Below are 23,593 nucleotides of genomic sequence, written 5' to 3'. Positions count from 1 at the left end.
CGTTTATATTTAAATGATAAATCATTTATATCATATATCCGACGAACAATAATTTTAAAAAATAAAGAATCGAAACCATTTTTGATCGGTTCTAGTATTTAGGAACCAAACCAATTACTACGGTTTCGATTACAAAATTACTTGTTTTGAAACGAAACATATCAATTATGAAGATGAACACTCGATTTCGACACAAAACCTAAAGTAGACTATGTTTTATGCATCGAAGTTAAATAGAGTAAAACCACCCACTTTCGATTTCAACTTTCTATTATACGCACATGACTATCAGCTCAACTGGTAAGATGCATCCGGGTTTTTCTCCTTAGGGGGTTTTCTCCTGGAAGGTGGTGGGTTCGAGCTTTGTTCGGACAAAAATGGTGAAAAATAGAGGGGTGGAAAGGGAGTCGATTCCAGGCTGCCCGCTTTGCGGACCCAAGTCTAACATTCTCATGTACGCCAAGATAGGGCGTGTTTGGCTTAGCTTTTAAAAGCTCAAAAGTTCTTTTCCAAAAAGTTACAAAAAGTCAGGAAATCCTGACTTTTCCAAAAAGTTGTTTTTCCTTGTATTAAAACTCCAAAAGTTACTAGTTTGCCAAACATCTTTTTGTTTTTTTTCTTTTACAAAAAGGACTTTTGGCTGTAAAAAATTAAGCCAAACACCACTATAAATTAACTCCGTTGGTTCTACAAAAAAAACTATCTATTATACAATCAATCAGAAAGTCAAAGTCACCCTTCAAGCTTATTAAAACTTCATTAAAACCAACTACCACCAAAAACAATCTACAAAACCTTACTACTGATCACAATAAACAAAACACTACAATCGTGATACCGAGAATCCCTACGTGAATGAAGCAACTTCACACATCCAAGGGCATAACGGTAATTTAAAAATAATCGTTTATTATATTTTTATTTTAATCTGGCGTAGATGTTTGACTGTCAAAAGTCAAAATCGCCGAGTAGGACAATCACGCATTAGGGTTTTTACTTTATTTGGAATCTGTACTGTTAATGGTTGTGGAGGCGGGAATTGTTTCCGCAATTTCGTGATTTCCCGCCATGTTTTTCACAATTTGTTTTGAAACAAGCCGCTTTGAGCTTTTTGATTCATTCCCCCCCTTTTTTCAAGCAATACCTTTGAATCTGCATTCTATAAAACACATTTGAGCCTCCATTTACTCTCAGTTTATCTGTTCAAAAATATTACCGGAAAATCAAACTCCGGATCTGTGTTTTTTTATCTGCTGAGAAAATGGGAACGGCGAGGCTGTTAGATTCGGAAGAAAGTGGTGCCGTGAAACCAACAGGTCAGACTAGCTTCCGACGATTTTAGCTAATGTTTTGGGCTTGATGGGTCATTAGCTGTTGCTATTGATTGTATTTATCGTTTATATTTTCTCTATTCTTTCCTCTATATGTGTAATAGAATGTATTTATCGTTTACATTTTCTCTAATCCTTTCTTCTATATGTGTAATGATGCTGGTGTGACAGATGGTGTTCCGTAGAGAGATAAAGTGATATTTAGAGAGAGAAAGTCTTAGATTTAGAGAGAGAAAGTGAGAGTGAGGGTTTTTTCATAAAAACAACATCATTGGTTCGTTTAATCTCTCATTAACGTGAAAATATAAGCGAGATTATATATATAGAATCATAGATCGATTTAATCTTATTTTGCGAGCACATAGTTTAGTGTCGTAGAGGGTCAAGCCGTTTGACGTTCGTTCTTCGATCATCTGGTTTATTTCCGTTTAACAAAGTTCAGATTTAAACTTGAGGAATATTTTTCAACCATAGTATACGATTTCTGTTCTACACTATTTTTAAGGTATTTTTGTCTTTGATTTCTGTGTATTCGACTGTAAGGACAATGATACACAATTAGCCAGATGCTTTCATACCTCGTCAAATGGTGGATCCTCAAAAAAGTTGACCTTTTCTTTCTTAGAAGCTGTTTTAAAGGGAATATACTGTTAAATATTTTTTATTTAGATTCAGAAGTGATGAATAGTTGTATCGCACCTGTCACAATAACATGAATACTATATTATGCACAATCCTGACACATAGGAAAGCTGCAATCTCTTGTCAGGAGTGTACGTTGATGTATATGTGGTTTTAAAATGTTTTACAGGAGGTACCGATCTTACAGTTATGGTTAATTTAATCTGTTTCTGGTAGGATGTAAGCTAATATTTTTTAGATTAGAAGCCAAGTTTATTGAAAAATATATTATTTTGTTTGAGGTAGGATAATCTTGTTAGGCTATTTAATATTGATTTGGTAAAGGTTTCATCTTCTTCATAGATTGTAATCTTGAATTAAATGCAAGATCTATAATCAATTTAGTAATAAAATCATACTAGTGCTGTTGTAGATAGACATTAGATCACTTTTGATGGATCCCCACATGCTTACCCTATCAACAAGAAGGTGAGAATCCATAAGTGAGGTTCTTAGGTTCAACACCTTTCTTGTTTTGGGGACATTATAATTTACCTTTCCTCTAGTTGACTGTGGGGCAGATTGGTGGGGCCCACACTAGACTAGAGTTGTAATGACACAAAATCTTTCCTCAAATTGTGGAGTTGATGTGGTGCCTTGAAGCGTGAGGCTCATAGAACAATTGAGGAAACTGTCTTTCCACAAAATGACTATTACACTTAAAATTTGATGATTATGCATATTCATTCTCTAAATTTGATATATCAGTTGTCAATAAAGATGAATTTTACTTTGAAATGATTGTGAAGAGGGATTAAGAGACAATGATGGTGATTGTTAGGTTAATAATGTGGATCCTGTTTGTTTGCTTTTCTTGTCTTTTGTGTTGTCTAAGTGTTTCTTTGATTGTTCTCCTTTATATCTCCCATGTCTATTTGTTTGCTTGATCCATCTTAACTATACATTATCTTGTAGTTTTTCTAACTTTTGGACCTTATTCTTGATTACAGAAATGAAGAAAAAAGGCAAACAAGCCAAAGTCAAAGCTACAGCTGAGGCATCCGATGTTACAATGGAAGATAAAACAAAAGTAGCCAAATCCACCAAACCTAAACCAAAAAGAGGAAGATTAAACAACACTGAAAATGCTCCAGTTTCTAGAAAGATGCCAAAACGAGCTGCTTCATGTACTGATTTCAAAACCAAATCAGTTCGCTTATCAGAAAAATCTTCAACAATTGAAAACAAAAAAGTCAAAGTGGTGGAAGAAGAAATAGCAGCCCTAAGTTTAGTTCCTGGACCCGATGATCCAAGACCCAATAGAAGATTAACCGATTTTATCTTTCATGATGCTGATGGCAACCCACAACCTGTTGAAATGCTAGAAGTTGATGATTTATTCATATCTGGCTTAATTCTTCCATTAGAAAAAACTTCTGAAAAAGAAACAGGTGTTCGTTGTGAAGGATTTGGGCGAATTGAAGATTGGTCAATATCCGGATATGAAGACGGGTCACCCGTTATTTGGGTATCCACTGAGCTTGCTGACTATGACTGTGTCAAACCTTCCGGAAGCTACAAGAAACTATTTGATCTTTTTCAAGAAAAAGCAAATGCATGTATTGAAGTCTACAAACGCCTCTCAAAATCTTCAGGTGGGAATCCAGATTTGAGTCTTGATGAATTGCTTGCTGCTCTTGTGAGATCATTAAGTGGAAGTAAGAATTTTCCTCATGGAGCTTCTATTCGTGACTTGATTGTTTCATGGGGTGGTTTTATTTTTGATCAACTTGTTAGTTTGGATGAGATGCCCGAAGGTGCTGACCGGGCTTTTGTTGAGCTGCCCGTGCTTGCTGCCCTGAGAGACGAAAGCAAGAAACATGAAGCATGTGTAGGTGTGAAGATTCCATCTGGAGCTTCCTTGAATGCACCTTTGAAGATTGGAGATGGAGAAAAGGTAAATAATTCAAATGGGGGTGATGAAGATGAAGACATGAAGTTGGCTAGGGTTTTGCAAGAAAATGAAAATTGGCAATCTTTGAAGCAAAAGAAAAGGGGAAGACAAGGGAATTCATCAAGCAAGTTGTACATTCAGATCAATGAAGATGAGATAGCAAATGATTATCCTCTTCCTGCTTATTACAAGTCTGACATTCAAGAAACTGATGAGTATCTTATCTTTGATGATTCTGACACTGTTGACTCAGATCAGCTTCCAAGAAGTATGCTTCATAATTGGTCACTTTATAACTGTGACTCAAGGTTGATTTCACTGGAGTTACTTCCTATGAAGCCATGTGCAGACATTGATGTTACAGTTTTTGGATCTGGAACAATGACTGCTGATGATGGAAGTGGATTTTGTTTAGATAATGATACAAGTGGTTCTTCGGGTTCCACTGATCAACTAAATGAAGATGGGATTCCTATTTATTTGAGTGCTATAAAGGAATGGATGATTGAATTTGGATCTTCAATGGTTTTTATTTCAATTCGAACTGATATGGCCTGGTGAGTTCTTGTTCTAAGTTTTTCTCTCCAAACTTTTACTTAGTTTGCATCATTGTACTTTGAAAAATACACTCAATTATACAATTGTATTTAGGTGAGTGTTTTCAAAGTATAATGCTGTAAACAAAAGAAATGAAAGTAAGATAATACAATTGTATTTTGGAAATAACATGCTAATGGTTTCTTCTGTTTGTTTCAGGTATAGACTAGGAAAGCCATCAAAGCAATATGCTCCATGGTATCAAACAGTTCTCAAAACAGCAAGACTTGCCATTGCCATTATCACATTGCTAAAAGAGCAAACTCGTGCATCAAAGTTATCATTTTCTGAAGTCATAAAAAGATTATCAGAATTTGAGAAAAGTAACCCTGCTCACATATCATCAAACCCTGCAATTGTAGAAAGATATGTAGTGGTTCATGGCCAAATTATTCTACAACAATTTGCAGAGTTCCCTGATGACACAATCAGAAGGTGTGCTTTTGTGTCTGGACTTGAAGACAAAATGGAACAAAGACATCACACCAAATGGTTAGTGAAGAAAAAGGCGATTTTGACAAAAGCAGAAAACATGAATCCAAGAGCAGCAATGGGGCCTGTGGTTTCAAAAAGAAAGGCAATGCCTGCTACAACAACAAGGTTGATTAATAGGATTTGGGGCGAGTTTTACTCGAATTACTCACCAGAAGTGAAGGAGGGCGATTTGATAAATGTCAAGAAAGATGATGAAGAAGAAGAACAAGAACTAGAAGAAAATGAAAATGAAGACTGTGAAGAACCTGAAGAAGAAAGCATAACTTTACCTCAAGAATCTGAGAAACCCAATTCTGCAACGAAGCAAAAGAAAACTAAGAGCTCAAAAACAGACATAAGTTGGGTGGGGAAATCGATTGGGAAGATGCCAGGTGGCAAGAATCTTTATAAATCTGCTGTTATTAGAGGAGAAGTGGTGGCTTTAGGTGGTTCAGTGGCAGTTGAAAACCCTAAATCAGATGATGATTCTATTTATTATGTGGAGTATTTGTTTGAAGATTCTGATTCTAGAAAGTTTGTTCATGGGAGATTGATGTTAAGAGGTAAAGAAACTGTTTTAGGTGACATAGCAAGTGAAAGGGAAGTCTATTTGACTAATGATTGCTTGGATTTTGAGCTTGATGATGTCATACAAACTGTGGTTGTGCAAACAAGAACACTTCCATGGGGGCATCAACATCGGAAAGCTAATGCCAGTTTTGATAAAGCTGATAGAGCAAAAGCTGAAGAAAGGAAAAACAAAGGTCTACCTGTTGAGTTTTATTGTAGGAGTTTATATTGGCCAGAAAGAGGTGCTTTCTTTTCTTTGAAGACTGATAAAATGGGACTTGGGAATGGAATGTGTGATTCCTGCGGAATCATGGAGGATGAAAATAAAAAGGAGGTTTTTGAGGTTAATGAATCAAAGACAGGGTTTATGTATATGGCAACAAAGTATGATGTTGATGACTTTGTTTATGTTGGTTCTTATCACTTTGAGTCAGATGAAAGGGGGAATGAGACTCATAAAGGTGGAAGGAATGTAGGGCTTAAAGCTTATGTCATTTGTCAGTTGATGAAGATTGAAACCCCTAAAAACTCAAAACTAAATGACCCTGATTCAGTTATGCTTCAAGTTAGAAGATTTTATAGACCTGAGGATTTGTCTTTGGATAAAGCATATAGATCTGACATTCAAGAGGTAAACTATTCTTGCTTTTAACTTATCTTTATTATCATATTTATGAAATCAAATAAACAACCTATTTTGCTGATAATAAATCTTTAATGCTATTTTCAGGTGTATTACAGTGAAGAAGTCCATAAGTTGGAAGTATCAGCAATAGAAGGAAAGTGTGAAGTTAGAAGGAAGAAAGACCTTTCTTCACAAGACACTACATACATCTTTGACCATGTCTTCTTTTGTGAACGCCTTTATGACCCTAAAAAGGGATCTCTCAAACAGGTACTTTAAGTTTCACTAATTCCAAAATCATTATTTAAATTTATAAAATGTAATCTAATTTCCATTTCCTACAGCTACCTGTTAACATTAAGCTAAGTCCACCTAAAGAAACCCCAGCCAATGAGGCTGCAATTAGAAAAAGAAAAGGAAAGTCTAAAGAAGGAGAGAATGATGATGTTGAAATGACTGAAACCAAAGAGGGTTTTACTTCAAAGAACATTTTAGCCACTTTAGATATTTTCGCTGGATGTGGTGGCTTATCTGAAGGCTTAACAAAAGCAGGTAGTTTTTTCTTTCACAGTTTTAACCTTTCATTTTGTATGAACTTCATTATAAAATAAACTTATTAACATGTTTATAAACAGGGGCATCTGTAACAAAATGGGCAATTGAATACGAAGAGCCTGCTGGTGATGCTTTTAGACTTAATCATCCAGAAGCATTAGCATTTGTGAATAACTGCAATGTCATACTAAAGTTTGTACTTTCTACACATTTTTTTTTCTTCTATAAAAAATAGCAATGTACTTTTATTTACATTTTTAATTATTTTTATGAAATGTAGGGCTATCATGGCAGCATGTGGTGACGTGGATGATTGTATTTCAACTACTGAGGCTGATGAACAAGCTGCAAAGCTTGATGAAGATATGATAAAAAATCTACCTCGACCTGGACAAATAGATTTCATCAATGGTGGCCCACCATGCCAGGTATTAATCAATAACTATAAATCAAACAAAAAATAAAGACAACATTTGACCAATTTTTCATTTTTTTTTGTGTAGGGGTTTTCGGGTATGAATAGGTTCAATCAAAGCACATGGAGCAAAGTTCAATGCGAAATGATTTTAGCATTTTTATCATTTGCTGAATACTTTCGCCCCAAATACTTTCTTCTAGAAAATGTCAGAAACTTTGTGTCCTTCAATAAAGGACAAACATTCCGTTTAGCTCTTGCTTCACTTCTTGAAATGGGTTATCAGGTACTTTCGTCTTAAACCCTAAACCCTAAATTTGTATATAGAGTATAGACTATAAAGTAAGAAATAAGAATGTAATTTGATGAGCTGTAATCGTTTACTAATTGTAGGTGAGATTTGGAATATTAGAGGCTGGAGCTTTTGGTGTTTCTCAATCAAGAAAACGGGCATTCATTTGGGCAGCTTCACCTGAAGAAATCCTGCCCGAATGGCCCGAACCAATGCATGTGTTTGCAAGTCCAGAACTTAGGGTTTCACTAAATGGAAACTCTCAGTATGCAGCTGCTAGAAGCACTGCATCTGGTGCACCTTTTCGTGCAATTACAGTTAGAGACACAATTGGTGATCTCCCTCCTGTTGGAAATGGTGCTTCTAACCCAACCATTGAGGTAAAAAAAATATTTTTTCCATTTTTAAATTTTTTGTTGTTTGACTTATTCTTATATCTTATATAAGTTTGTAACTTTGTAACAGTATAAAAACGAGCCTGTTTCTTGGTTTCAAAAGCGGATTCGTGGAGATGCCTCTGTTTTAACTGATCATATTTCAAAGGAAATGAATGAGTTGAATGTGATTAGGTGTCAAAGGATCCCTAAACGCCCTGGTGCTGATTGGCGTGACCTCCCTGCAGAAAAGGTACTTGAAAATGACATTTATACCCCCCATAGGACAAACAATTAAAAGATTAATTGTATGTGTTGTTGCAGGTTAAGCTGTCAACTGGACAGATGGTTGACCTTATACCATGGTGTTTACCAAACACAGCTAAAAGGCATAACCAATGGAAAGGTTTATATGGAAGGCTTGATTGGGAGGGGAATTTTCCAACTTCTATTACTGATCCTCAGCCAATGGGTAAAGTTGGAATGTGTTTTCACCCTGATCAAGATAGGATTTTAACAGTTCGTGAATGTGCTCGATCTCAGGTAAAACATATTTAGCAATTTACTTTTTTTTTTAAAAAAAAATATATCTTTGTTATATATAATTTTTATTTTTATTTGTGTAGGGTTTCCCTGATGGATATAAGTTCTCGGGGAATATTCAACATAAGCACAAGCAGATTGGAAATGCGGTTCCTCCTCCATTGGCATATGCATTGGGGAGGAAACTCAAGGAGGCACTAGAAATAAAACAGAAGCAGTTAAGCAAGTGATGGGACTTTTATGGTGTTTGGTTATGAGTTGAAGAATTGTAGTGAATGTATATATAGAAGTTTATGCTGAGTATGTGATTTGAATTTGCTTTTCTTATCGGTTGAAAATAATTGAAAGTTGAAAACCTTGTAAGGATGTTGGAATTGAAATTTGCATTTTTAGCTTTTTGGTGCTCGATGAATTTGGATATTTAGTTGTTAAAATGATTTGGTTTTGAATGTTTGAATATAGGGAAATTAAGTAATCTAACTATTTTTTGGTTTTTTTTTAAATGATCAGTTTTATTTTTTTATTTTATACAAAATAACCGTTCTTTGGAATGGACCATTTTGGAGTCCACTTCATACTATATGGATCCGGCTTGGCCTATTGATCAGGGGCGGAGCATTTATAGGACCAGCAGGGCTCTGCCCCCCTTGAAATTTGGGTTAGAAATAGCCTTATAGCATCAAATCTTGTAAATATAGGCCTACTATTGTCAACTTTGGGCTATGGCCCCTCCCAATCAACTCTCCAATAGATGGAAGTCCAAACCAATTGACTAGTTAGAAGTCAAAATCGATCTTCCAATCATCCCTAAACCTTTCGCAGTTGGTAGTTGCCTGCACCTGGACATCATTGCAACACCATTGTCGATGTCCACAGTTCACCGGAAATAAGGTATTCTCTCCGTTTTTCTTCTACAGTTTTCTCTATTTCTGTTAATAGAAATTTGAAAGTAAGAAAGAATACAAATCTGTTTGTTGACTTTGATCGAATTTAAAGTAAAAACTAAAAACTATATGTTAACAGAATCAAATACAAGCAACATTTTATCTAACCTTTCAGAAAGAATACGAATTTGATGAAGCCATATTTGAGATTTGACCAATTTATTGGAAATGCTAGAACTGTTTCTACATACAGTATGAAACAAGAGGCATAAGCTTTTGATGGAAACTCTTTGGTTATATAACGATTTTCCACCAAGTGTGCTAGTATCTTGAAATTTGATATCACAATATGCATTTCTAATTGTATAACAGTGACTTTAAGAATCAAGAAGATCAGAAAGTCTTCAATTTGAGCATATAGACAAACATTGAATTCCAATAGAACCTCATTCTAGAAATGAAAATTCTTTTAAAAATTATAAAATCCTTTTTTATTGAATCAATCAAGTTCTTTACAGATTTAGTAGGAAAAAAAATATCATTTATCGACTTATTTATCTACACCAAACCCACTGAAACTATTAATGAATTGTGGTAGTTTTTTGTTAATTTTTGTATAAAATAAACTGATGGGTGATGAGTTTTGTCTAATTTTTTTTATTGTTATTGAGTGATATGTTCCTCCGTTTTGATTTTCATAGATACAAACCATACAATCATGAGAAAGATGAAAGCCATTGATTATTTGGTGTATTTTTGGTTAATAAACTGTTGCAATTTTTTGTAAGTTGTTTTTCTATGTATTTTTGGTGTTTATTTGCTAAAATAAGTTTTTTTTTTTTTTTTTTTTTTTTTTTTTTTTTTTTTTTTTTTTTGGTGTGTGTGTGTGTGTAACAACAGTAAGTTTAGTTTATAACACATTCGGCCCCCTCCAAATTAATTGTTCAAGCTCCGCCACTGCTATTGAGCAAGTTTTGGAATGCCCATTCAAACATATTCCGGAGAAAAAACTATAAAACCTTTATTTTGGAATATCAACATATTTTGAAGTAAAGAAATAAAGAACATATGGCACAAATACAATGGTTTGGTAGTTTTATGTGTAGGTTTTTTTATTCTTACATTTATAGTTTTTTTATTCTTACATTTATAGTTTAATTATAAGATTAGCAGTGTAAAATAGTTACTTCGGAGCGTGAAAAACACGTTCGGAATATGAAGAACACATTCCAAACGACGTTGTATATGTTCAATTTTTAGCTAACCCAAAACTAGTTTAGTTATTGTTTTACGCTACTATACATTGAAATTTGGTACTTCGGAACACACAAGATGTTCCAAACATATTATGTGAAGAACTGTCTAGAACGTGGAGAACATGTTTGGAATACACATAACAGTCTGGAATGTTCTTCGCATTGGGTTCCGGATCACCGTTTAAACTTAATTACCTTAAAATTAATTTTTTGGTTTTATTTGTAGCATGACAATATTTTTGATGCACCAATTACACTATCTTGCAAATCTACAATTGGTGCGGATATTCTTACGAGACTTAATGACAGACCGCCTGTCACACCCCAAAACGTGAACGGCGGAAACGTTCGGGGGCGGATGACGTCATGTACAGTATCACAACAATGAATAACAGTAAACAAGCAACAATATCATCCATCGCATTAATAATATAATTTCATACATGTGCATTCTGTCAAGTTATATAGACACCAAAATATACATATCAAAATAAAAGATGAGTCTTGAACGAACTCCATCTTCTCAAAAGCCTGGCACCTGTACCTGTCTATTGGTGACCTGAGAATACAAGTTATCTTGAAAGCGAGTATCAGCTTTAAAGCTGGTGAAATCATAAGTATATTAAAGTCTGTGTTTGTATGAAAGCATTTGTAAGATGTTTTGTACAATGTTTTGTATAATGTTTGTACTCTCCTAAAAAACTCTATGTTTCCTACTAATGGTAGCCTTCTACCAAGGCATCTAGTTTCCGTGTGTATGTCTCTTGTAAGAGTGTGTATTTTCCCAATACTGACTATCATTAACCAAAAATATAGTTTTTACATTACCGTGCATCGTGTGAATATTCACGAAGTGAATGAAATGAGAAATTATCATAGTACTGTAGTATTTGTAATAAGTGACTACTTCTGTACTAACTACCTTAATAACAAAAGGTGTTTAATGTAACATGTGATCGGCCTGTATCCTGCTACCGAATCTAGTAAAATGACGATGTAAGACGCCGTAAGAAATGACATTTGGCACCCGTAGACTTGCAAGTCCCACTGTAGCGAGCAACAAGGTGTAGGATAGTCAATCCATTATAGATCTATACGCAAACTCATACGCTCCCCAATTAAGGAGATTCTGATACAAAAACAGTCATGGCAGGTAGTGCCATGCCCTGTTTAATGGCTCACATAATTGTGTTAATGCATATATAATGTATATGTGTGCTAGCTGTTTCTCATCATAGTGTTAACATGTTTGTATACCCTTGCTACCCAAGGGCATTGTATCTTTTGACTCATGTATGAACTGACTCATTGTATGTTTCATTGTTCTAGTAATAGTATTAGTGTCTTCCTAAACTACTCCTATAGTAGTTTACTAGCAATGTATGATCATGTTTGTGTACCCTTGCTACCCAAAGGTATAGAACTGATTGAAGGAACTTTTATGACTATGTATGTATACATGATATACAACTAATATTTAAACGACCTTCGGACGGATAACCGATGCCCTAAAGCCACATCCAAACAAGGAAAATGAATTAAAGCGAGCTGGCCTTCCTAAGTCTTTTAAACATTGCTTATATAACTATACATACATAGACATGCATTTGACAATATATAAGTATGAAAGAGTTTAAGTAAAAGTATTTGATAAGTAGAAGAGTTTGTAAAACAGTTTGAAGCAAAACAGTTTGAACAGTAAGAAAACCACTGGTTTTGTAGTTATTAATCACATGCGATTGATGTAATAACTATAAGTATTTAACTTGTATTCCCTCCCTATAAAAGCATTTAAAATATTTAAACCATTGATTAAGGGGTATGAACTCACCTGTAGTGAGTGGTACGGATGAACTGAGGGTGTAGGATTGCTAGGTGTCAAGTGAAGTCTTGAACACACTCTATGATCCTAGTTAACATATAATATCACATATATGTATCCAATTAGTGTTTAAACAACTAATAAACAAAGTCAAGACACCCTAGGACATGCTAAACACCTTATACAAGTGTTATAAGTCCCAAGGATTGCATCTAAGTGTTGTAGGGAAAGGCTAATGTGCTTGGGGTTCAAGGAACACTCCTTTAGGGAGTTTACGGTTTTATGGTCACTAGCAAAAGGGTTTACGGTCGTAAACCCTTGGTTTTATGGTCGTAAGCTCACCCCCTTTGTGACCATTTGTTGTTTGAAGCTTTAAGAGTCCCTAGAAGCTTTTCTACTTGATGTATGTGACTATGGAAGGTACTAGGGCACCATTTCACTCCTAATTGGAGTTTACGGTCCCTAAACCATTTTCCTTTGGGTTTACTACCATAAACCCATAAGGTTTATGGTATTTGGGGCTTTTCAAGTCCTTAGCTCATCAAGGTAATAGTCTAGGTTAGATTCTAGGCATAAGGAGTAAATATGGGACATTTATACACCTTTTGGGGTGTTTACGGTTTTGGGAGATCCCCAAACCGTAAAAACATATAAATGTGATATTTTTGTGCTTTTTGTGTGATAAACTCATCAAGGATGGATCTAGACAAGTCCCTAAGGCATTGTGACGCATCTAGGCACCCTAAGGCACCACTTTGCACCATAACGTGGTGTTTACGGTTCAAGAACTTCTTGAACCGTGAACACTTAGTTCTTGGTGTTCTTGGGTGATTTCCTTGATGTAAAGATGTATAGCAAGCTTTAAAAGACTCTAGGATAGAAGTACTTACTGATGAGTTGAAAAACTCTTTGATCGTTTAGATCTTACACAGGTTAATCAGAATAATGCAAACAAAATAACAAACAAGAGAATGAATAAAAAATAAGCTGAATGATTCAATAGATTCACGCCTCAGCAGAGCTCGATAAAGAACTTCCATTGTAGAGGCTTTTAGGGTTACAATCGATAAAATTATAATCGCTGTGAATGATCGACTTAAAAGCTACGTACAAAGATGCATGCAAGCATCTATAAATACTAAACCCTAATAAATAAATCACGGATGGACAGACCCAATCCGGATACAAAATTGGACTAAGGACCGAGCCCAAGACGCAACACATAATGGACCCTACAATCTCCCCCTTTGCGTCAAATGGGGCGAGACTCTACTTTGGCTTACTGGATCCTGCTGCATTAACTTTCTTCGTGGTATCGAACAGACAAGGAATGACGGCAAGAATAGTTTGTCTGAAACGAATATACCAGTGGATCATGTCATTGAAGTAATTCTTATCATCTTCAGAATTTTGCTTACACCGATTTATGATCCCCAGAACATGCTCCAAACACGAAGTGGTATAAAGATGTTTGTCAGCCAAGGCGAACATACATTTTTGGCCTTCATTCCTGGTGAACATAACTGAGTTTCGCTTCGGATTGATCCTCCCCATCTGCATTTTATTCAGATCACTTGCAGAACCGACTGGGAAGATGGTGGGCTTCTTCCTGAATACATTAGCAATTTCTTGATCCATCTTAGCAACCTCCATGATATAACAAACCAACATCCTCTTGAAGTGATCTATGATCGGCCCATATTCAACTTCATTGGCGAGGAGGATATTATGCAGGATGATCCAATCGTGAGGATTCAGGTTAGGAAGATCAGCGAGAGAGATGGCATGTTCAGTTTTATCTGACCCCCTCAATACTTTGAACCTGATGTTCGTGAAGTTACCCTACCGAAAGGGTTTGAGGACCCGAACGTTGACGATCTTCTGTGCACTCCACGTCTGATATTGAGGCTGAGCAAACCTCAGATAGAAGTCAATAAGTTCCCTATCGACCTTCGGGTGAGGATGAGGGACTTCAACAATGTGGGGAAATGCATGAAATATAAAAGCCTTTCGGGTCAGGGGCATGTCGAGCTGAGAGTCAACAGAATTAACCCTGTCCAAAGAGATCACAGGTTCAAGCCAGAGGATGCTGGGGGACTCGATAGCTTCTTTGATAAGCTTCTCAAGAGTCCATGGAGGGAATAGGGTTTTTCGACTTTCAAGGAGATCATGAGCCTCCTTCATCCTCCTTTCATTTGCTTCGGCCTCCCTAGCGATCCGAGCACTCATGTCTGGTTCCTTGTCCCTGGCTTGTTTCTTCAAGATATCAACAGGTTTCTTTGTCATCGTCGCCATCACTGTCATCAAGAACCTTTTTTGCCTTTGTCTTGAGCACCCGAACCTGAAGCATGACCAGTTGTTGGTGGTTTGGTTGCTTTAGTTGGAGCTGATGTAGAAGTAGGAGGCGGTTGAGATTGATTACTGCCCTTTGAAGCTCCTTCTCCCCTTTTTTTTGGATGGACCACCTGCTCAGGAAGCCCCTCAATTTTGCTGAGCAAGGCAAGGGCAGGAGCAAGTTTCTCAGCAAGAGTTTGCCTCACTGAGTAGTTGAGAATCGGGTCATGCGCTTCAATAATATTTGAGAGGGCTCCGTGGACATCCGAAACACAACTCGAAATCACGGCTCGCTCGGATCGAAGAGAATTAACCTCCTTCTCAGTTTGGGAAAGCTGAAGACTCTTGATTTTTAGTGCAGTTGTTTTGCGTGCATGCACATCCATCACCGAGTTTTCCGAGGCAAGGTCTTCTTGGAGCTTGGTCAAGCGATCCTCAACAGCTGCCTGGAAGGTTTTGTTGTCAGCTTGAAGGGTCTGACGAAGACTGGCAAAGTGATGCTTTTCTGTTTCAAAGGAAGTAGCCAGCTTCTCAACAACCGAATCAAACTTTTCTGCATTAGATTCAGCTGCCCCCTGCAAAGACTCCAAAAAGGTGTTAGCATCGCGAAATAGTTTTTCGACTTTTTCGGTCGCAGCAACACAGGCCTTTGTGGATGCATCTATAGCAACAGTAGCAGAGTTGATAGAGGCTTTGTGTGCCTTGGTGAAAGTATCAACCATCCCCTGAATGGCAGCTTCTGTGATATGGGACCGAGAGGAGGAGGAAGAGGCGATGAGATTATCAATTTTCTCATGAAGTTCCTTGATGTGCTTTTCGGTGACAGGTGCATCATCATCATCATCATCATCGCTTTGAACCTGGTAGGGACTGTAGTAAACAGAATCGAAGGTCATATCTTCCCCTCTTAGAAATGTCTCGGTTTCGGCTGAGTGATTAGGAGATGAAGGTGATGGTGGAGGTTCGGTTGTGGGAGTAGGTTCGGGTGTGGAAGTATGTTCGGTTGCAGGTGTGTGTTCGGGTGCTGAAGTACGAGCCCCCGTATCAGATACGTTGGTTCGAACTCCAGTGGTTGTTGTTTTTGTAGCGTCTGAGAAAATGGGAGGTGGTACAGGAATAGAAGTGGGTGGAATATGAGTGGAGGAAGTTATGGGAGGAATGGAAATAGAGATAGTGATAGGGGGAGAAGAGACAAGTTTGGTTGTAACTGGTACCTCATGTGAAGGCGAACGGGGAGGAGAGTCGCCTCGAAATGACTCCTCTGAGTCTGAACTTTCATCCTCTGATTCACTTGAGGAAGAAGCAAGAATGAGTTTGCGTTTAGGCTGGGTTTTCCTCTTCTTTGGTGGAGGTGATTTGGCTGCCTTTGTTGGTTTTCTCTTTTTAGGAGAAGGGCCTTTCGCCCCTTTGACCACTTTCTTGTCTTTCCCTTTCTCTGGTTTCTTGCCCCTGGGAGCAGGTTTGTCAGCATCATTGATGGACCGAAGCATCTCTGGAGTCAGCTCTCTGGGACATGAAGGAAGAAACTCCTTGTAGGTCTTGATGATGCGGCTCTCCCCTGATACACAAGCATACATGGACTCAGGAATTGAGCCAACAAATAGAAACTTGGAAGGATCAGTAACGATGATCTTTGTGGTGTGGAAGACGCCAATCGAGGAGAGTGGAGAAGTGGCCACAATGGGGACATGATACTTGTCCATTGCCCATTTGGTGACGAGCGTCCAGAACCTGGCATAGGAGATTTCAGTGTGTCGAGAAGTAGAGGCGAGGCTTTGGATCAACTGTTGCCATAGAACTGAGCCATAGTCGAGGTTGATCCCATTGTACAACCCATAAAGAATCGTCATAAACAGACGACTGGCCCCATCAGAACATGCACTCCTATCAGATAAGCCTTTGAATAATATCGTGAAAAAGCCATTCCATTGAGGAGGAAGACACGACTTCTTGAACTTCGTGATAATGGTAAGGATTTCAGTGTAACCCATGTAGTAAAACATGGAGAATAATTGACCCACAGAGATCGAATCAGGGTTAACCCTCGATTCATCAGGTTCAAAACCTAGAAGTGAGCAAAATCGCTGCTTTGAGATGGAGGATTTGGTGTCAAGGATGTCAAAGTAGATGCAATCAACAGATTTATCGTAGTGAGCCGTGGAGAAAATCTGGGATAGACACTCCATAGGCACAGTTTCGACCTTGGTCAGTGCGAGAACCAATGGAGAGTATTTGAGACACTCCATTATGGGGTACATGAAGGCATCATAGGAGACTGGGGTGAGATCAATGACCAAGCTTTGCTGGGGTCTGATTGGGAGAATGTGGGAGGTTTCATGAACATAGGAGGAATCCGCCATTGTTGAGTGCTTCGAAGAAGAAGAGAACAGTGGGAGAAAATCGTCTTTGTTTTCTCTCAGAAATTTGGGTGCATTAAAGAGGTAAAACAACTAGGGTTTAACCCTTTATACCGTGTATAGAGGTGAGAGAAAAATTCGCCCCCAAATCCTCTTGAAAAGCGAATCGGTTCCTGAGTTGATTGAAGCGTGACAGTTGGCAACCCCGATGATTACGCATGAGAGAGAAAAACGTTTCCATTTAGCACGCCTTCCCAACAAATACCTTTTTGAATTCTTGAAACCTTTAGTCTCCCGGCTGAGTCATCATCTTATCTTTAAAATGAGCTGTCGTCATTGAATAAAAACAAACACTTAGAAAAACCATAGCATCCCCTTGTGAATAGAGCATTAAGAACCGGAGCTACATAAAGAAAAGTAGCTTGTAGTGAACCAAACCAGACTTTTGGAAAATCAAAAAGATTTTCGTGCATAGAGTGTCAAAGATGAGGAAATAAAGCAACATCTATGTGGAAATTTGTGATGTCAATATAGACACGAAACAGTGGATCCCGGGCACGAATCTCTTCCTTCAAAGTCAAGAGAGACTTTAAAGTGTCTGTGTGGATTCCCGTTGAATGACGATCAAGCACTTGTTAAGAAGTGTTGAAAGGCATCTTTTGATGAGGCTTAGAAGGGTGGCTTTTGCTTCAGTTCAGAATTCCAGAGCTTGACATAAGATAGAAACCGAATGAAGTACTTGTGAGACCAATGTGGTCTGTTGAACAAGTAGGTTTGGACAATATTTAGTGACTTGTTGGAAATGCTTGGTGTGAAATCTCAAAAACAATTTAAAATTGGATTCTATGGGAAGAAATGTTATGGTGTGTAACAATTTCATAAGAATCACACAAAAATAAAAATAGAGATTTCATGGTACAACCACTTGGGTGGTTTCGTTAATTCATGGGTGAAAGCTAGAGCAAATTTAATTGTTCACCGTCAATGCATAGTTGGTATTGAATTTTGGGTTTCACTTAGCACGTAGTGACATGAAGCTAAGATCATAAACACAGAGATTGTGTAACCATAAACCTCAGTGGTTATTTCTGAGAGTCTCAAGGGTTACATATATGAACCGAAATATGATGGAGAAAAATGTTTGAGGTGTTGTAAAGAAACCAAAGTACCTCTGCTATAAAAGGAATGACCAAACAGAAAACTCTTAACTCATATGAGAAAAGAGTAAGGTAGCTCATGATTAGAATAAATTTAGCAGCCTAATTGGGAAGATGAGGTTTGTTTATACCTAGTCAGTAAGGCTTTATTCAAAATCAATTGAGGCTTTGGACAACATGCAACAGCATGCTTCTAGGGACACTTAGCTAGTATAAAGTGTGAGAATGATACCTGCCCCATCGATATTCCAGAGACTGTTGACATAAACAGAAGTAGAGACAAAAGAAAGAAAATATTTTTGGAATTTTGATATTTTTGTAAAGAGAAAAACAAAACAAACCAAACAACAAAAAACAAATTTTTTTTTGAACCGAACTAGAAATGGACCGAACGCTCGGTTCATTTCGGTTCCTTAAAAAAAAATTTATTTTTGGAATTTTGGAAAACAATTGTACAAAAGTATACAACCAAAGATATCACCTTTTTGAGATAAGCGAAAACAAGTGCAGTGGGACCGAATCCGAAATAGACCGAAAGTTCGGTTCATTTCGGTTCCCGTGTGAACCGAGCCCGAAATAGACCGAGCGTTCGATTCATTTCGCTTCCAACTTTTAGTTTTGAGAAGGTGTTTTTGGTACTGACTCCGATTCCATCATACCTAGGCCTTGTAGGATTTTATTGAAACTTGCTTCAGGAAGGGCTTTGGTGAAGATGTCGGTCAGTTGATCAGTGGTTCGAACAAAGTGAATTTCGACGTTTCCATCTTCCACATGATCCTTAATAAAATGATACCTCAGTGCTATATGCTTGGTCTTGGAATGTTGCACTGGGTTATGACAGATCCTAATTGCACTTTCTGAGTCGTAATATAGTGGGATCTTTTTCATATTGAGTCCATAATCCCGGAGTTGGCTTTGGATCCAAATCACTTGTGATGTGCAGGAGGCGGCTGCAATGTACTCTGCTTCGGCTGTAGAAAGAGAAACACATGTTTGTTTCTTAGATTGCCAGCTAACCAACTTCCCGTCTAGGAATTGGCAGCCTCCTGTGGTGCTTTTTTGGTCTAGACCACATCCTCCTAAGTCTGCATCTGAGTAGGCTTGAAAGAAGAAACCTGAGTTTGAGGGATACCAGAGACCGAGAGAGGTGGTTCGCTTCAAATACCGGAGTATATTCTTCACTGCCAGCATGTGTGGTTCACGAGGATTTGCTTGAAACCTGGCACAATAGCATACTGAAAACATTATATCGAGCCTGCTAGCTGTGAGGTACATCAGGGAACCAATCATTGGCGATATAGCGTTATGTCGACTGCCGGTTTTTCCAAAGATGGTGTGAGCTTGGTGCCGAACGCCATAGGGACTTTGACCTTTGAGTCTCCCATCATGCTGAATTTGGCAAGGAGAGTCTTTGTGTATGCTTCCTGGTTGATAAAGATGCCTTCGGGTCCCTGTCTTATATTTAAACCAAGGAAAAAGTTAATTGGACCCATTGAGCTCATTTCAAATTGTCTCCATCAACTTCCTGAATTCAGCTGTTAGACTAGGATTCGTGGAGCCGAAGATGATATCATCGACATAGATTTGAACGATCATAAGGTGGTTACCTTCCTTTTTACGAAAGAAGGTTGGGTCAACCGAACCTTGTTTAAATTTAGACATCTTTAAAAAGTTAGTTAATGTTTCATACCATGCCCTAGGTGCTTGTTTCAGACCATAAACTGCCTTATCCAAGATGTAGCAATGATTTGGATGCTTTTCATTTACAAAACCAGGAGGTTGCTCCACCTACACGGTTTCTTCAAGTTCCCCATTCAGAAATGCACACTTCACATCCATCTGGTAGACCTCAAAATTCTTGTGTACAACATAGGCAAGAAATATTAGAACGGATTCCAGCCTTGCAACCGGAGCGAATGTCTCTTCGTAATCGATTCCTTCTTCTTGGCAATATCCTTTCACCACTAGCCGAGCCTTATTTCGGATCACATTTCCCTCCTTGTCCATTTTGTTTCTGAACACCCATTTGAGACCGACAACCGAGGCATCTTTTGGTGTTGGAATGAGTCTCCAGACCTTATTTCTTTCGAACTCATTGAGTTCGTCTTGCATTGCCTGAACCCAATCAGAATGATCGAGAGCGATATTGATGGTCTTCGGCTTTATTTTGGAGATGAATGAATTAAACATGCAAAATTCTACTTTGGAGAATAGAGCAGTTTGCTTCGCCTTCAGTTGAGATCGAGTTAGAACCTTTTCTGATGCGTCACCCACTATTTGAGATACAAGATGATCTCTGGTCCATTTGGTGAGAGGAGGATAATTTGGATCATAGGATGGATCTAATTCAGCATTTACCATTTCTTCCAACTCTGATTGAATATCATCGTCATAGTGCATATGGGAATTCTCCCCCTCGAAAGATGAATTATTTGGATGTGAACCAAAAAATCTTTCTTCGACTGGGCTTTCGGGCTGATCCGGACTTTCGGTTGCTACAGGACTTTCGGGTTGTTCCGGACTTTTGGTTGCTACAGGACTTTTTGGGTTGTTCCGGACGTTCGGTTGCTACAGGACTTTCGGGTCCAAACGGGTTTTCGGTTCTGGATGGGCTTTCGGTTCTGACAAAGATTGGATTCTTCCCCTTGCCATGAGTATTATCGTCGATTGAAACTGATGGACCCTCCCCTAGAAATGTGAGTCCTGTCGATCTGAAGGAATTGATTCTCCCCCTCGACCGAAGTATCGCTCTGGGGAGGTTCGTTTTGAACTGGTTCTTCTTCTCCCATTTGTTTGGCTGCGTCTTCGATAATCTTCTTAAGGTGATCCATCTTGTTATCTGCTGCCATGGCCTCAGAGTGAGTAGCCTTCTCAGGTTCATCAAATAAATCCATGAACTGGTCAAAGAAATTGGCGATTGAGGCTGTGACTTGACCTATTTGAGAGAAATTCTCTCCAATTGCTTCTTCGGTAGACTTAAACTTCTTGACGTAATTGTCATCGAACGTTACATAATAGGTTTCTTCAATTCGTTTAGAATGCTTATTCAAAACCCTGTACGCCTTTGAAGTAAGAGAATATCCCAGAAAGATGCCTTCATCGGCTTTGACATCGAATTTTTTGCGATGCTATTTGGAGTTGAAAATGAAGCATCTCGAGCCGAACACATGAAAGAACTTGACATTCGGCTTCCTATTGTTGATAATCTCATAGGGGGTGAGAGAGAAACACTTGTTGAGATAAGATCTGTTTTGAGTGAAACAAGCTGCAGCAATGGCGTCTGCCCAGAAATATAGAGGAAGGGAGGCAAAACTCAGCATGGTTCGGGCCGCCTCACACAGGGATCGGTTTCGCCTTTCGACAATTCCGTTCTGTTGAGGTGTGTAGGGGGTTGAGAAATTGTGACTGGTGCCTTTTTCTGCTAAGAAATCTTCGAATTCTTTGTTCTTGAATTCCAGTCCATTGTCGCTCCTGATGTTTCGAACGACTTTTCTCAGTTGCACTTCGACTTGCTTGATGAAGATCTTCAGCTTGGGAGTCGCCTCAGATTTGTGCTTTAGAAAGAATACCCAAGTAAATCGTGAGAAGTCATCAACAATAACAAGGATGTACTTGTTACCACCAATGCTCTCGATTGATGATGGACCACATAAGTCGATGTGAAGCAACTCAAGTGGTTCAACAACTTTGGTGTTTATGATTGTTGGGTGACTTTGGCGACTTTGTTTCCCCATTTCACATGCAACGCATAAGTGTTCTCGATCGAACTTAAGCAGTGGAAGTCCCCGAACATGACCATCGATGACTAGCTTGTTGATGTCTTTGAAGTTGAGGTGTGAGAGCCTTCTGTGCCACAACCAACTTTCGTCTGAATGGGCTTTAGACAATAGACATATGGCTGGATTCCCTTTGATTGGGTTGAGATTTAGAGGGAACATTTCACCTTTTCGTTCTGACTTGAGAATAACTTTGTTGGATTTCTTCTCAATTATCTCTGAACCTTCGTCATCGAACGAGACTTTGAGACCTATACCTCCCACCAGTTGAGACACACTGATGAAGTTATGCTGCAACCCCTCTACATACGCCACCTTCCTGATTGTAAAGTCTCCATTGGTTATCATTCCATAACCCTTTATCGTTCCATAGGAGTTGTTACCAAACTTGACGTTACCACCGTTTTGAAGGGACCGAAACTCCCTTATCTCTTCCTTCCTTCCTGTCATATGACGTGAGCAGCCACTGTCTATGTACCATTCTTCGTCGAACTGCTCGTCACTTATAACCTGCAAAAATTAAGCAGATTTAGGAACCCAAAGTTTCTTGGGTCCTCGTGAGCCTTTTACAGAAACAGGAATAGTAAGAGAAACATCAACAAGATAAGTTCGTTTTATTAAGGTTGTTTCATCTTTCCTCTTAATAGTAAACACTTTGATTTTATTGGAGTTAGATGCAGGTATTTTGGATTCAGGTTCGGGAGTTTGGACTTTAGCTTGCTTTCGGTTTTCATCTGCTGAGGAAATCTTACTTTTTCCTTTCAAATCCTTCTTCGAGTGTGAGCTTGGTGTAGAACGAGAATTAGGCTTAGAAGAGGAATGAGAAGAATTAGAGGAATAGAAATTAGAATGAGAATCTTTCCTAAATTGAGGTTCGAAATGAACCTTTCGGTTGTGATCATTTGAGAGACCGAACCTGGACCTTCGGTTGCTATTTATTGATGGACCGAAACTGGCTTTTCGGTTGTTGTGGGTTGCTGGACCAAAACTGGGTCTTCTGCTGTAAAAGCTTGATGGACTGAACTCTGGTCTTTGTCTGTTGTTGTTTGGTGGACCGAAACCAGGCTTTCGGTTGTTGTTACTTTCGGGACCGAACTTATCTTTCCGATTTTGTTCTTTCTGTGGCCCGAAAGTCTTCTTCTGGTTCTTTTGATCCAATGGACCAAAGCTCCTTTTACTCTTATTTTCTTCTCCTTTTGGCTTGGAGTTTCTATCAAAGTGAGTATAGTGAGGATTTTGGGAGCGCCAAAATTGCTTTCGCTCTGAGAGATTTTTCTTGTATCTCAGATTTCTCTGCTGCTTTTGATTTTTCACCTGTTTCGGTTGTCTGTGAATATTTGCCTTTTGTTTCGGCTTCTGAACAACTAGTTCACTTTCCATGGAAGAGGTTTCACTTGTTGAAGAGACGCATTTAACCGGAACCTCTTTTGTGCCACTGGAACTGGGCACGTTAAAGTTGGTAGGTTTATTGAGTGGTTCTGCCACATATCTACCTTTGACCTTCCATGATGTTCGCTCCGATAAACCAACTGTTTCATTTGCGTTGTCTATCGGTGCAGACCAGAAAAACTCATCACAGCCATCTGCATTATCTTCATTCACCATTGCAGTGAATTCGGCTGTCTGATGTTCGGTTACTCCTATGACCTTATAAAC

General features: G+C 38.4%; 1 protein-coding gene across 3 annotated transcripts; it reads left to right on the top strand.

The window, feature by feature from the left end:
- The first annotated feature begins 818 nt into the window (after positions 1-818).
- On the top strand, positions 819-8,746 carry LOC111878393 (DNA (cytosine-5)-methyltransferase 1B). 3 transcript variants are annotated; one of them, XM_023874897.3, is made up of 12 exons: positions 819-888; positions 2,963-4,463; positions 4,663-6,178; positions 6,278-6,442; positions 6,517-6,724; positions 6,808-6,919; positions 7,008-7,155; positions 7,231-7,428; positions 7,536-7,814; positions 7,900-8,061; positions 8,133-8,351; positions 8,435-8,746. In XM_023874897.3, the coding sequence occupies exons 2-12, from the start codon at positions 2,965-2,967 to the stop codon at positions 8,579-8,581; spliced, it is 4,653 nt and encodes a 1,550-aa protein (XP_023730665.1). In that variant the 5' UTR covers positions 819-888; positions 2,963-2,964; the 3' UTR covers positions 8,582-8,746. The 3 variants fall into 3 exon arrangements, with proteins under 3 accessions (XP_023730665.1, XP_023730663.1, XP_052621229.1); XM_023874895.3 differs by lacking the exon at positions 819-888 and adding an exon at positions 991-1,316; XM_052765269.1 differs by lacking the exon at positions 819-888 and adding an exon at positions 1,684-1,836.
- The last annotated feature ends 14,847 nt before the right edge of the window (positions 8,747-23,593 follow it).

Source organism: Lactuca sativa, chromosome 7 (assembly GCF_002870075.4).
Source record: "Lactuca sativa cultivar Salinas chromosome 7, Lsat_Salinas_v11, whole genome shotgun sequence".
In the NCBI taxonomy this organism is placed as follows: domain Eukaryota; kingdom Viridiplantae; phylum Streptophyta; class Magnoliopsida; order Asterales; family Asteraceae; genus Lactuca; species Lactuca sativa.
Note: the sequence above shows the minus strand (reverse complement) of the source record. Positions and strands in the feature narration are given on the sequence as shown.